The sequence below is a fragment of the Moschus berezovskii genome, chromosome 5 (genome assembly GCF_049115385.1).
Source record: "Moschus berezovskii isolate FMDL1 chromosome 5, NW_MosBer_1.0, whole genome shotgun sequence".
NCBI lineage: Eukaryota > Metazoa > Chordata > Mammalia > Artiodactyla > Moschidae > Moschus > Moschus berezovskii.
The window spans coordinates 18590451-18605793 of NC_142464.1; the positions used below are offsets into that span (position 1 = coordinate 18590451).

The 15343-nt window shown below is 37.6% G+C and overlaps 1 protein-coding gene across 14 annotated transcripts in view; it reads left to right on the forward strand.

Moving 5' to 3' along the window:
• CAMK2D (calcium/calmodulin dependent protein kinase II delta) overlaps positions 1–15343 on the forward strand; it is a 322740-nt gene that overhangs the window by 240252 nt on the left and 67145 nt on the right. For 12 of the 14 annotated variants that reach the window (XM_055435175.2, XM_055435170.2, XM_055435176.2 and 9 more), the window contains exons 6-7: positions 2866–2938; positions 14168–14270. In XM_055435175.2, the coding sequence (XP_055291150.1) occupies positions 2866–2938; positions 14168–14270 (176 nt within the window). Of the gene's footprint in view, positions 1–2865; positions 2939–3875; positions 3949–14167; positions 14271–15343 lie in introns of those variants that run through there. The other 2 variants (XM_088836155.1, XM_088836154.1) reach the window with 2 other exon arrangements.

Sequence of the window (15343 nt, forward strand, 5' to 3'; positions counted from 1 at the left end):
TATGACTTTTAATTTCAGTTTCAATTACTTTAAATAAAAAGTTCGGTTCCTCAGTTGCACTAGCCCCATTTCAAGTGCTTAATTACACGAGTGCCTAGTGGCAACTGACTGGACATAGCAAATATAAAACATTTCCCTCATCACAGAAAATTCCATGAGCAGCCCACGTCCAATCAAAGAACATAAAAAAAAAAAAAACAGACTCCAAAAGCCTCAGTCGTCTCCTTAAAACATTATGAACTATTTAACTCTTTGGAAATTTCATTAAAGTCCTTGGAACTCTCAGTGAAAAAATATTTACTCAGGTACTTAGGAGGGTTCAAGAAGATTTCCCAATCTTGTTAATTGGCAACATTTTTAGAGAAGATAAAAATGGCTAACATTTTGTCTCATTTGAGACTTCCTATGCTTCACTTTTCTCTTTCATGCACTGGAGAAGGAAATGGCAACCCACTCCAATGTTTTTGCCTGGAGAATCCCAGGGACGGGGGAGCCTGGTGGGCTTCCGTCTGTGGGGTCACACAGAGTCGGACACGACTGAAGTGACTTAGCAGCAGCAGCAGCAGCAGCAGGCTACACAAAGGCAATGTTTTTGAAGTGAAGTAACATTAATTTACTTGCTGAGACATTACTTAGACTGCATGGTGTTAATTTCCTTGGCATTTCTTATATATATTGTGTAGTTAGTACTCATTTTGAAAAATCTGGCCGTGAGTGATTAGCTCCTTGTTAGCCATGTAAATGAGAGGTTATGTATATTCAGTTACGGTGGTCTGTGCCTGCCTGTTCTCTCCGGTGCTCTCAGAGCTTCCTAAGGCTGCTGCCTGCCTGGTAGCCTGGCCAGGGGCATCAGTCAGCCAATAGCAGGCCCCCGTCCCTCCAAAGTAGCACGTGTGTACCCAGGCTCACTTCTGAACTTCTCATTCACCTTCTTGGTTTAATGTTACTGTTTATGACATTTTATGAATCTACACTCTTTAATTTTTTAATGGAATTTCTACTGCCAAAGTCAAATAGAAAGTCCCATGTCACTTAGGATGAGTGAATCATCACTTGTTCAGTTTAAGCCAAATCCTCACATTAGGCCTCTGAAAAGCACTTCAGAATAGCCTTGGGAGTAACTATTTTCTCACTTGCCAAGAGAATAATTTTTTTTATCAAGGTAATAAAAAAAAAGTTAAGAAATTTCCTTTGTTTTGCTTTTCAAAGTTATTTTAAACAGGTTGTTATTGTGTTTCAAAATACTGGTTGAAATTAGAGACTATTTTCAGCCCTAAGATAACAGGATGGACCCTAAGTGTTGGATCATTTCATATACATGCTTATTTAAGTTTTGAAATTTACTATAGGATACAGTTTAGGATAGGTCCCACACATAATTAAGGAGAAGAAACATTCTCTTCTCAACCATATTAATAAAGAGCAAGCAACTTGTAAAAATCTGTTTAGTACTAGCCCTCAAGAAGAATTGAATTCATTCTCACTAGTAACATATGGTGAAGCTTATTTAATATTAATTATTGTTTACTTCTCTATTTTCTGTTATTCATTAGGACTAAAAACTTATACCAATGACTAGAGATGAAAGAGTAAAGTATTCCTAACAAGAAGTATAATGTGAACATTACTGTAGAAGGAAAAAAAAGCTATACAATTTAGCATATAATTACCAACAGTCCAGGAAGCCATCTAGTCGAAAACAACCAATCTCAAGCTCTTTTAGTGGTACACTTAAATCGAGTTTGAGCTAGAAAATTACGGTCATAATCATTGTGACAGTTATGTTGTAATAAATCAGATAGATGGTGATTACTTTTTTATAATTCAGTAATTTACTTTGGAGTAGTAGTATTTTGTACATTAAATGATTCAAAATGTCCTCGCTGAAGTATTTGCTTAATCCTTGAATGAATGAATGTAGTTCCGTAACGTGCCTGCGTTTGAATCACACAGTGAACTTATACAGAATTCATCAGTGTGATATGTCCTTCGTCACTGTATGTCAGATGACAGCTCACGGGACCTTATGGATGCCCGTCAATGATGTCTTCCCTCTAATTTAATTAGCAGTCTACTTGACGTAGCATAAATTGTCCATTTTAACATAGGAATAAAAGTTTTCTTTCACTGAGGTGTATGGAAATGTGTTGAACAACCACCAGTGCTCCAGGAGATTTAAAATTTTATTTTTATTTTTTGCATTTTTATTCCTTCCCCAAAGTATGGCTATACTGAAGAGGGCTTTCTTTTTTTTAATACCATGGATTTACTTTAAATTCTTCTGTTACTGGAGACGTGCATTAGTTTTCCTATTATATAAGCAGCACCATTTCTAAGTCAAAATGGTCAGTGTCTCCCTCCGTTTTTTTTAACCCTTGTCTCACCTGCCACTTCATTTGTGTTTACCCTCTTGTTTCAACACCTATGTTTAATTGTGACCTCAGATTTTAAACAGTTTAGATGTGTATAAGAAATACCCATAAATTTTATTTCACTGAAGAATTTTCCCAGAACATTGTGGGAATTATTTATAAAATTTCCAGGATTATTTATAAAATTTTCTCCCTGAATATGGAAATTTTGACTTCTATAAACAAATGATTAATAGAGTTGCAATGAAAGAAAACACAGCTCAAATTGTTTTGTCTGAACACGTCACAAATTCTATGTTGGATGTCATTTTTGTTACTGCCAGAATTAGCTTTATCCAGCATTATTTAATTCCAGTGTAAAGCTAAAAAATGTGAAAAATATAATTTTTGTTCATTTGTTTGTTTCGTTCAGATTTTCATTTTATTTTGTATTCAATGTGATTATGTGCCTTTAAAATGTTCTCCCTTCCATTCTGCCCTTGTATCTTTGCAGTCATTGTATACAGCAGATTCTAGAAAGTGTAAATCATTGTCACCTAAATGGCATAGTGCACAGGGACCTGAAGGTCAGTATATGGAGTCCGTAAATCTGAATCAGAGGAAGTTTTTTTTTGTTTTTTTCTGGGGAAAGGGCAGAGGGTGGGTCTTGTACAATTGTTCCCTTGCCTTTCCCGACTTTTCCTTAAAATGACTAAATGATGACATAATAATGCATGATGCCTCTTTCAGTTTGCTCATCTACAGGCTAAATATACATCATAGCAAAAAGGGAAGGACAGCACTGGAAACACAGCTCTTAAGGTTCCGAGGAGTAAACCACCAGAGACGGTTTGGGGGCAGGCTTTCCTGAGATGTCCAGCATTGGCCTGGAAATAACCTTGGCCTGTGATGTATGTCCGCCTGTAGAGCTAAACACCACTTCTGTTCTGAGACCATGGGTTGCTGTAGCAGAACAACTGGTTCCTCATTGCTCCGTTTGAGTCCGACGAACCCTCAGGCAAGAGATAATAATTGCCAGCTAAATTAAAGCATGCGAAGTTAATGATTTATCAAAAATTCATTACGTATCCTAATTTAACCTTAATGGAGCCTTGACTGCTAATGTGACAGCTTTCAAATGATAGGAGAAAAATGGGAGAGAAGAGGGAAACAGCTTTTTTTGTGTGGAGTGAAGGTGGAACACAAAATCTATAAAAACTATACTTGTGTTCCAGTTCATTTCCTGTGAGGATTTATAACCAGGAAAAGAGCTCCTGAATTGAATGTTTTTACGATGGATTTTTCTAGAACAAGTGAACCTACATTTTGGCCCACATCTGGCAAAATCCTGGTTGTCCTGAGGTAGTAGTCACTCTACTCGAGCATATGTTTACGTGACTGAAGATGTTTAAACACAACCCCAGTTGTCTGCTAGCTTTGCACTTTAACCCAGTCTCTCTGAGGGTATACAGACAGTGAGTGTAAGCTTGGAACTAACACGCGCCCCCTGGTGTTTGCATGCAGTCATTGCATACAGCAGATCCTGGAGGCTGTGCTACACTGCCATCAGATGGGCGTAGTCCATCGGGACCTGAAGGTGAGTAATGCCCTTGGAGAAGACAAACCACCACACAATTCCTGATGACTGTTCAGCTGCAGTTATGCCTATAAAGGCAAAAATATGAGCAATAAAGTTGTGCGGACTCTTTCCAACACATAACGAAAACACTTTCCCTCGCCACAATCTCTCTTATTTTCTCTCTTCTCTAATGCACACTTGAGACTTATATAAATCCCATTTCATCCAGAGAGAAATCATTTCCTAACATGAACAATAAGCAGTTTATATTTTCTTTCTACAAAGACAGGATACACCATTTAATGTGACTTTGAGTAGGACTGATGATCTTCTCTTTAAACTTGTTCTGTAAACGTATTGGCATGTTTGTTGATCAAACTCATACTATATGTACCTATATTTTGTAAGTGGTTTTCAAAATTATAAAGTAAATAGAGATGAATGTATTAGGTAGATATTTGGCCCACGAGATTGGTGCTAAAGGCCTCCATTGTGGGTAGTAAAGTCTTTTTCCCTTAATATTAGTCCCAGGAATTCTGAGGACATTGAGTCTTCCTGTTTTTTTCATTTATTTATATTTCTAGGGGTCAAGATACTATTGTGTTTTAAAACAGATGGAAAACGGGTAAAACAAATCTTATTATCAAATAGTATATATGTAACATATAGCTACATACTAATACTTTTAAGACTTGACTCAGTTTCTGATAACCATTGAGAATGAGAAATGTTTAGATCATTTAGAAATTAAACATTTCAGAGATGACTATCTTGTTCTTAATTCTCTGACCTCTTCTCTCAGCATTCTAGCTTTACTGATGACATTTCAGAGAAATAGTGAACACCTAGAGCTGGGAAAGGTTGGGGGCGGGAGGAGAAGGGGACGACAGAGAATGAGATGGCTGGATGGCATCACCGACTCTGTGGGCATGAGTTTGAGTGAACTCCGGGAGTTGGTGATGGACAGGGAGGCCTGGCATGCTGTGATTCATGGGGTCGCGGAGAGTCGGACACGAATGAGCGACTGAGCTGAACTGAAGAGATTTAAATGGAGGAAAATTCCTGGCTGGGCAACAAAGCGCATGAGAGCACTGTGCAGTTGTGACTTTTCATTTGAAACCTCAGCCTTTTTCAGGCTTTAGTACAAGGGTGGCAAAGGGTAAGTTAGAATGTCTTAAACTGTAACGTGTGCAGGACCTAGGCATACTTCCTTTGTCACAGTACTTTCCATTCATTTTCTATGTTCTAGAATATTTCTTCAGTGATTCACACCAAGTTACTTGAAGATGTGATCTGTAAGCAAAACATTGCCTTTTCTAGAACCTTCCTTTGATTTCAGTTTGAGTCTGAGAGCTTGTTCTTTTGGAGAACCAAGGTAGAATTGTGTCATCTGCTAACACTTACCAAACTTACCCATCAGGAAAAAGGGAGAAGAATGTGTTCCTTTGAAAAGTCATATGTTTGGCAATCACCTCAGAAACTGCTCAGCAGCCACAGAAAGACAGTGCCCCTTGTGGTTACTCTTGGAGCGCACAGCGCTACTTTCCTGTTTGAGTGGCTGTGTGTAGGCATACACCTTGTTTGTGCTACTCTTACTGTTTAATGAGTTTATCATTTGAGATATTCTACTTCATCTATGTAATTGTAAGTACACTCTAAAAGCCATGATGAAAAATGCAAATTTTGTTCCAGGACTTTCAAAATATATTTTTTGAGGTCTTGATATTGCACTTCTGTAAATGTCCAAACTCAGCTGAGTCCTTCAAAGACCGGAACTTTTATCAAAGATGGCAGTGAGCCTAGGCTGTGGAATGGGAAGAAAAAGATGTTTTCTGACATATGAGCTAAAGTCACTAATTAAAAACTCAGGCAGGTGATTTCCAGAGAGGCTGCTGCTAAAAGAAATTAGCCTACTGCGTCACCCCTCAGATTTCTTTCAAGGGAGAAAAGTGTTTTTGCTTTCCATTCTTACTCTGATTTAAGGGGAGGATAGAAATGAACTTCTGATGAAGCTTGTTATAATTTCTGTAATTGTTGTCTTAGTTTCTGTCAAATCGCTGACTTGGATTAACTTCAGTTGAGTCTAGTTCTTAATAGGCCATGACATAAACTTACTAACAGAGGCCCGAACTTGTGTGCAAGGGGCAGCTTAAGTGTGCTTTGTCACTGGCTTTGATTTGTGGCTTTTATACCCACGATGCATAATCTGATAAGTATACCACTTGTCGGAGAAGGCAATGGCAAGCCACTCCAGTACTATTGCCTAGAAAATCCCATGGATGGAGGAGCCTGGTTGGCTGTAGTCTGTGGGGTCGCTAAGGGTCGGACACGACTGAGCGACTTCACTTTCACTTTCACACATTGGAGAAGGAAATGGCAACCCACTCCAGTGTTCTTGCCTGGAGAATCCCAGGGATGGGGGAGCCTGGTGGGCTTCCGTCTTTGGGGTCACACAGAGTTGGACACGACTGAAGTGACTTAGCAGCAGCAGCATACCACTTGTAATAGCACATTTACCAATATATTAAAATGAAAAGGATAAGCTGCTGAAATCTATTATCAGGCTTTAAGCAAAAATGTTACCCTTACAATTATTAGGCCATATATTTTTGCTTCCAGAGCAAGATTCATATGTTAATTCATATACAATAGACACAGTTTAATTTGCCCATATCAGTGAGATAAAGACACAGGATGTATTACGTTTATCATCATCATCATCATAGACTCCTGTGAGCATAGGAGTACTGTACAGGTTGTCTATAGACCCCTCTGAGGATAATAGCCATTTGTGTTCCTAACGTGGGACCTTGTACCTAGTTAACACTTGCAGCATGGTCCTTCAGTTCAGGAATGAATAAAGTTCAACCAAACATACATTTGCCACTTAAAAGACAACACTGAGTAAAATAGGCAGTTGTGATATATTAATTAATGTTGAATAAAAGAGGATAAGCATTTCCTCTTTGACTCAGTGGTAACATGAAGATCTCTTTTTTAATATTTTAATAACTTCCACTTTGAGGGGCTCTTTAGACAGTAGAGTCCACCAGATAGAAACTTGGCAGGACCTAGAGACAAGGCTAGGGCATAGCAGGCCGCTTGAGGATGTTCAGGGTGGTGAGACGCTGGAGGCATGTCAGGCAGCCCCAAGCAGTATCCAGTGGATCCATGGACCACAGTCTTTTGTCTAAGGTGCATTCAGTGTCAGGCCAGCGGATGAAGATCTACTAGGGAGGTCCAGTAGTGGTGACATAGTTACAGGACTCTAGCTCAGGGATACGGCAGGGTTTGGATCAAGGCAGAACCTTAATAAAAATAAAAGGGCATGCCGTTTATCAAGCAGTTGCTGTATACCCTGCACTGTATTATCATACGAATCTTCAGAATAACTTCATGAGGAAGGTACCATGATTGTCTCCATGTTACCTAAGAGGAGATTAGCAACCATGAGTAAAAGGACTTGTTCAGGGTCGCATAGCTAGTAAGACAGGATTTATGCCCAAGCAGCTGGGCTCCAGGGTCTGCAAGCTTAATCCCTACCACTTCTCAGTTCAGTTAGATGAATGAATTGAAAACCCTTACAGAGACCAAAGAAGAGTTCAAAACAGTGATGGGAAACTAATTTTACCAGTAACATTATGAGTTATTTGGGGAAATGGATCTAAATTTAGTGAATCAAGAGATTAAAATAATCCCCATCTGTGGCTTTTCAGAACTATACAGAATTTGTATCATTAGGAATAAGAGAATAAGGTATAGTTAAGACATAATGTAGAGTAGGAGGACAGCATAAATTTTGACAAAAGACTGGTGTAAAAAGTGAAAATGTTCTGTTTAGGAAATCAGTAAAGTGGCGTTGTCCACAGCCTTTGGAAAACGAGACATTGAAAAGAATGAAATGGATTTGCCACATTTAATTTAGGCCACATCAAGACAATCAGTTTGGACTCCTTAAAAAATAGATCATTTATGAAGAGAGGATTACTGTAATGTGGTGGGATATTTGTGTGAACTGATAATTAAAAACTCAGGTATCAAAAGAGAAGAACAGACATTAATCAGGTATTTCTCGAGCACTAATTAAAGCTCTGTTTTGCTGCTGCTGCTACTGCTGCTAAGTCACTTCAGTTGTGTCCGACTCTGTGTGACCCCATAGGCGGAAGACCACCAGGTTCCCCTTCCCTGGGATTCTTCAGGCAAAAACACTGGAGTGGGTTGCCATTTCCTTCTCCAATGTGTGAAAGTGAAAAGTGAAAGTGAAGTCGCTCAGTCGTGTCCGACCCTTAGCGACCCCATGGACTGCAGCCTACCAGGCTCCTCCATCCATGGGATTTTCTAGGCAAGAGTACTGGAGTGGCTTGCCATTGCCTTCTCCGAAAGCTCTGTCTTAGCTTTAGGCATATATCACACAGCAAAACAAAAACAAACCTCATATGCATGGAGCATACAGGCCGATGAGTTAAAGATCACTTAAACATCTGTGGAAGATGTATCCATTCTGCTCCTCCTGGAAAGACAGGAGTACATCAGACAGGCACCGCCTCCAGAAATATATCAGGTCGAAAAGAGGCTGCAGTAAGAAGCGACAACTCTCGATGTCACAGGAAATAAAGGAATATCAAGTCAGATGTGTTCTCTCACGTAAGAGCCTGTGGAATACAAATTCTGTGAATCAGTTGACAGAAGGAAGTAAGGCAAAAGAGACAGTTATATAGCTGTACTTTTTCAAATAACCATTTTCACACAAAGTAGTAAAATTTCTTCAGCTCACAGTGTATCAGAAGTGGTTACTAAACTCCCTCATGAGCAGCTCTCTGGATAAGAGGCTGCATACATAAAACTGAATCTTCTAGCAACAGATAGGCACTGGTGAATTGCCTTGGTAGAAAATATTGTCTTCTTAAAGCCTACCTCCTGAAGAACAGTGTTATTTAATGGAAAAATCATTAGATGGGTAGATGAATATAAGATTAATAGATAGATAGAAGGATAGATATATTTTAGTGAAGATAGTAATTCTGGAAATTTGGAAGGATTTTTAAGACTTTCATAGACACAAATGTATGACCAGAAAAGAAAGAAATTCATTTTCTGGAAATGTGACAAGCATTCAGTAAATCCTTGTCACCATGGGTAGCTATGTCAAATAGTAATTTCTGCATTTTCCTTGATTACAAAATCACAAGTATTTCACTTTTCACAGAATCATCTTAAGAAAAGCTTAAAGACTATATCATAGTCTTACTCCGGGAGTTGGTGATGGACAGGGAGGCCTGGCGTGCTGTAATTCATGGAGTCGTGGAGAGTCAGACACGACTGAGCGACTGAACTGAACTGAATGTACATCTAGATACATTACAAACTATGTGACAAATTCCATAATTCTCCTATCCCTTTATGAAGTACTTGGTTTATGTCAGGCTGTGGAGAAACAGTAGGTGATTGATGCAGTCCCACTGTGGTTACACTCTGGTTCTTTCAAGCTACTTGATAGTGTGTGCTGATAATTAATGTTAGAAGTACATCAAGAAACTGGAATGTAATACAGAGTGATTCTTATGAACTTGCTCATATATGCACAGTGATAGAAATAGAACTTCCTCATCACAAACTTATAGCGCATTCATCAGCTAGAAACTCCCCATGCTAAGTACATAAATTCAGGCATCCACCACGTGAAAATAAAAGCAAAAGTCACTTGTACCATGTGCACAAAAGGACCTCCACCATATGTATGAATGAGCCTGACATTCAGGCTTTTCAATTCATGCAAGATTTCATTTAGTTGAATTTTAGGAGCTTTGTGCACACCTTCTTTGGAAAAGAAGTGACTGGAAACACACCAAAGCACTGACTGATTAACTTCGTATTGGAATATTGATACTTTCCACTAGAGGAAAGAAAAGACTATTTCACTTCTTAAAAGCCAGTATCCAGGGGGGTATAAGAATCAAATCATATCGAATAATAAAACTCATAACTTGCTGTTTTATAATATTCATAAAGAGCAAAACGTTTTAAAGAAAGTAAAATACACATGATTCACTAAACATAAGTTCCATATGTTTGAGTTTACTGGCTAGTTATCATGTATGTGCATGAATAAATCTGTCTTATGACTAATGTTGAAGATGTTTATATGACTCACATTGAAGATGATCATCACCTCTGCTGAATCAGTTCTTTAATAAACATCATGCTGATTTAGAAATCCTCGTGATATGTTTGTGAGATTTTTAAGAAGCAAAGATTAAGTTGTGCCTTTTTCATAAGTTTTCCCATGTTTTTTTATTTGAATATGGGTAGCAAGTATTTTTGAGTACTTTAAATTCTTCTTAAAATATCTACTGAATGAATTACCATTTGAAAATGAATGATTTTTATATTTCAGAATCATATCTTTAAAAGGAAGGGATCAGGAAATCTGACCGCAAGCCCTTACTTCATCTTTTTGAACCTCCCTACCTCGTTTAGAAAGAGGGGTTTGAATTAGTTTATCTCCCAAGTCTCTTACAATTCTGAAAGTGATTCCAGAAACTTGCCTCAGTACTTTGAGATACTTGAACAGTTTCAAGAAAACCCCAAATCATGATGAGAGAAGTTGCCATTGTACCCATATGGAAGTACAGAACAAAACTTGCAAACAGTTGCTGCTCATTACAGCTGATATGCTATAAATGGTTGTTGACACTAAGAGCAGATGTCGTGGAAAATCCTGCATCATTAGGAAGCAATGGGGTGGGGAGGAACCTGTGTTTGAGAATGTCAGTAGAATCTATTTAAAAACCAATCTAAACAGTGATACGTTATAAGAATCTAGGGGCAATCTCAATGTGTAAATATTAGCATAATAGATTGCACTTAATTTATAAATGCAGACTTTTCTCAAGTCATGAGCATTCATTACAGATATTCAGTGTTCTGCACATTTGCGATGGCCAGCTGCACTGGAGTGTAATAGCTGATCACTAATGTATATAATGTCCCTTACAGAGGACAAACCCCTGTGATAAAATCCAATGGGGTTTTATAATTTTATAAATATTGTTATAAGATTTTAAAATATATATATTTGTAATGTTCATTTGTGAGATGAAGAACTAGTTAATTAGCTTCAAAGGTCTGAACAGCCCAAATCTACATAGTTAATAAGAATGAGGCCCAGGACATAAATCCATGTCTTCCTTTTCTGTCTAGATCATAGTGCTGTGCCCCCATGTTCAAACATAGTTGTGTTGGAAGGCCAGAGTTTCTGATATCACCTTTCTGATGTGTTTTAGAAGGTCAAAATAGTACAATATTAGCAGTTAATAGTGTAATGATGACCCTTTCTATAAGGAAGTAGCCACTAATTTGGTGAGAGATTCTACTATTTCAGCTTTTGTGGAATATCACCACAAATTATCTTACTTTCTGTAGACATTCATAACGTAAATTTATCTTCTTGCCAATGAACTTTTGTAGTGCAATATGTTAAGCTGGAAGCTGTCTGAATGGTAGCAATTAAAATCAAGATACATGTGTACTGCCCTGGTTTAAATGCTGCTTTAGAAAATCTTGGTGATTAAGTCTCCTGTATCCTTGCAGAACATGATAAAAAGATGATTCAAACAAACGTATTCCAAAGAGTTGACTATAAGTCAAAAGTATGTGATATTTTTAATGTTTCTTTGAAGCTGGCCATTAGAAGCAATCTTGTGATAAAATATTTTATAAAGCAAGTAATCCTTTAATAAAGTCAGTAATCATCCTCATTTTTCAGTTTGTATTCCATAATTCTATATTTTATGTTTGCCTAAAAGATATGCTTAAACATGAAGTCATTTCAGTGCTATTAATATTTGAATCTATACAGTAACCTTGAAATAGCCATGCCTTTTCCTGTGCATAACTACAGCTGAACAGTCTTCTTGGGTATAAGGTGAAACACTGATCCAGATGGATTTATTATTTCCTGGCTAAGTCACAGGGCCCTACAGAGAGGTCTTAGAGATCATCTCTAGGTATGAGTATTTGCCTCATTCATTCAGAGACTGTGCATCAGAAAACTCCAAGGCGTTCTCTTTATTCTAGATTGGCAGATACTTCGTGTACAAGGGCACAATGCACCCAGCACTGCCCAGAACTTTTTGATTTATTAATAAGAATAAAAGCACATTGAATTGTTTATAAATTTATTCATTGATGACACTGGCATTTGGTCAACAAACTTAAATGCCACTTGAAATTGAAAAGACCTGAAATGATTGCGATTTCTAAAGCAGTTGGAACTCTTTTCCTAAATGAGTCTGTGCTTGACAAATTAAGACAGATGGGTATTAGCAGAGATCTCTGATATCTCAATGCTTTTGAATATGAAGGTCACAGAGAAATAAACTATTATTGTTTGTGTTTTCTTCCAAGGTATTTATTCCATAAATTAATAGCTGGCAATCACTTCTTGATTAAATGAGAAGGAACATAAATGCAGTGACCATCAGTTTTAGTTGTGAAAATAGAATGTTAAATATTAATCATATAGCATGGTTAGATACTATAGTGTAGTGATAGATAAACAAGAATTCCAAGTAATTTCAAATGTTAGATTTTACTGAAAGTTATTTTAGCATGGAGATCTTTCATATTCTTAAGACATGTTCATCCCAACATCCAAATTAAGTCTTCATGTTTTTAGTGTTTAGGTAAAAACCCTGTCAGCCCTAAAACATTATAAAGTTTTCCTTAAAGTTAACATTTGTCATAACAGTGGTGAATCTGATGGCAGTGAGCAGCAATAGCCTGAAGTCTGGTACTCGATTAAAACTTACTTGCCTACACTTCAGTTCTTGTAGACTTAAGCTAATTTCTTCTGAGCTCTGGTTATGAGTCTTTGCTAATTTGCATGGCTGGCTTAATTAATAAATTAAATATTGGTTTAGGCTGTGTTTACACAAGGTCAAAACAACAACAGAATTGACTAATTCAGTAAGGAAAAAAAGTAGCAAATTTCATGAAAAAAATTGAGATCAGTTGTTTGTTAACATATAAACAAAACCAATTTGATTAACGGAATGTGTAAATGTTTCTAGTCAGTTGTTTTGGCATTTGGAGAGTCCATTGTTTCCCACCTTTTTTCGGTCTGAGACGCCTCTAAATTTGCTGAGTTTCAGCCCAAGGTTAGAAAATGCTGAACCACTCTCCCAAATAGACATACCAATCCAGACAAGCATTCATCCGGATACCTAAGGTCTAAGGATGACAGACTTACATTATGCATTAATTGGCCTCCTTTTCCCGACCAACTTTTCCCTTCATTTCTTGAAACCCACAAAGGATGTCCAGGGAAAGTCAAGAATTTGTCAAGGTGCTTATTTTCAAAGTACCAGTGTGTCTTGATGACCCGGTTGGGAAACAGTGGTGTAGACACAGCCTTATTCCAGGATTGAGTTATCAGTCCTTGAGTGTCCTTGAGTAATGATAAATACCTGAGAAAATTAAAATGTGTCTCTCTTATAGTATTCTGAGATGTGAAAATAAATATATAAGTAATATTTTGAATCACACTTTGAAGACATATACATTATGTTTTTAAAAACTAGCTTATGGGGAAAAAAAGCCAACTATAACATTTGGCACATAAGAGTAGACTCTTTCTGCCTTTAAGAATAAACAGATTCTTAAAGACAGCAATTTTAATACATAATCAGAATAACACTCCAAAATTTGTACAGAAATTGTTTGGAAACAGTGAGGAATGAAAATCACTACATTTGGGTCCAAACTCTTGAAGTCAACTAGGATTTAATTTGCACAGTTTCATTTGCCAAATGTCTGTAGATTGGTCCAACTCTTGTTATCATTTTGCCAAATTCCCTTCTGCTGAAAAATGTCTGTGCTCTGTCAGGCTTCTAAGCCAATGTCCGTGGCCAAGTCTGGACCTCAAGCAGCACTTGGAAGCATGTGAGCAGGTCAAGACAGGTGCTCCCATTCATTTGAACTCTCCCCAAGTATATGCTCTCGTCATCCCAGTATCTCTCCAGGACATACATGCATCTGTCCGAAGCCTGCACACATGATTGTTTGTAATCATTTTCTAACCATATTTTCCCTGGAATTTAGGAATGACAGTCTCCGGGAGAGAGGACAGTGCATGACTTTTTTTTTTTTTTTTCCTCCTAATCTTACAAAATGTTAGTTTTGAAGAGTCACTTAAAATAGATTCTCACATCAGTCTCTCTTTTCTTTCTAAATAAAGCCTGAGAATTTGCTTTTAGCTAGCAAATCCAAGGGAGCAGCTGTGAAACTCGCCGACTTTGGCTTAGCCATAGAAGTCCAAGGAGACCAGCAGGCGTGGTTTGGTGAGTAGGGCCTCTCCCCCCTCATGCTGTTTTCACTCTCTGGGCTGCAGTCCCATCCCACTTACTAGCCACAACAAAATGGAAATGTTCATTCTGACAACTTGACTAGTCTTAAGATAGTGGACTTTTATAAGTACCTAATTTTAGTGACATTAAAAAAATATAAGTGTAAAAATAAGGGAAAATATAATAGAAGAGCAGTAACACAGACTTTTTTCCTTAAAGAACTGATGAAAAATGGGTGCTGTATTAATTAATAGGATTGCAGTATTCAAAGATCGGAGAAGGCAATGGCAAGCCACTCCAGTACTCTTGCCTAGAAAATCACATGGACAGAGGAGCCTGGTGGGCTGCAGTCCATGGGGTCACTACTAGTCGGACACGACTGAGCAACTTCACTTTCACTTTTCACTTTCACACATTGGAGAAGGAAATGGCAACCCACTCCAGTGTTCTTGCCTAGAGAATCCCAGGGATGGGGGAGCGTGGTGGGCTGCCGTCTATGGGGTCGCACAGAGTCAGACACGACTGAAGTGACTTAGCAGCAGCAGTAGCAATAGCAGCAGCAGTATTCAAAGAAAACTTTATTTGAGAGAAATTGATTGTCCAAATACAGCCTCACTTGATGCTGAAATCTCCTGTGTAACTAGGTATTCTGGAAATATTTGCACAATATTTTGCATATTTTGTTATTAGCAATATTAAGTTTCAAAAATATTGTATATATAGAGAAATTTACATAATACATGGTGTTATGTATCTATATATGTGTGTGTGAGTTTCATCAAAGTGCCAGTTTCTGCTCTACAATTTTGAAATTTCTGTATGATGAAATTTCTGTTTCCTTGCAAGTAAGGACGAGATTAACTCTAAACAAATTTAAATTATATATAGTATTAAATATTTCTGGATTATAGTATTTCAAGTTTATGAATTGTTTTGATAAATTATTTTACCCACTGAATTTCTTATGCTTCTCTTTCTGCCATTTCCGAGTATTAATCCATTTTTCAGGTGGTGTCCTATAATATAACCTCTCCACAAGCTTCAACCTTACTTCTGTTCTCACTTCC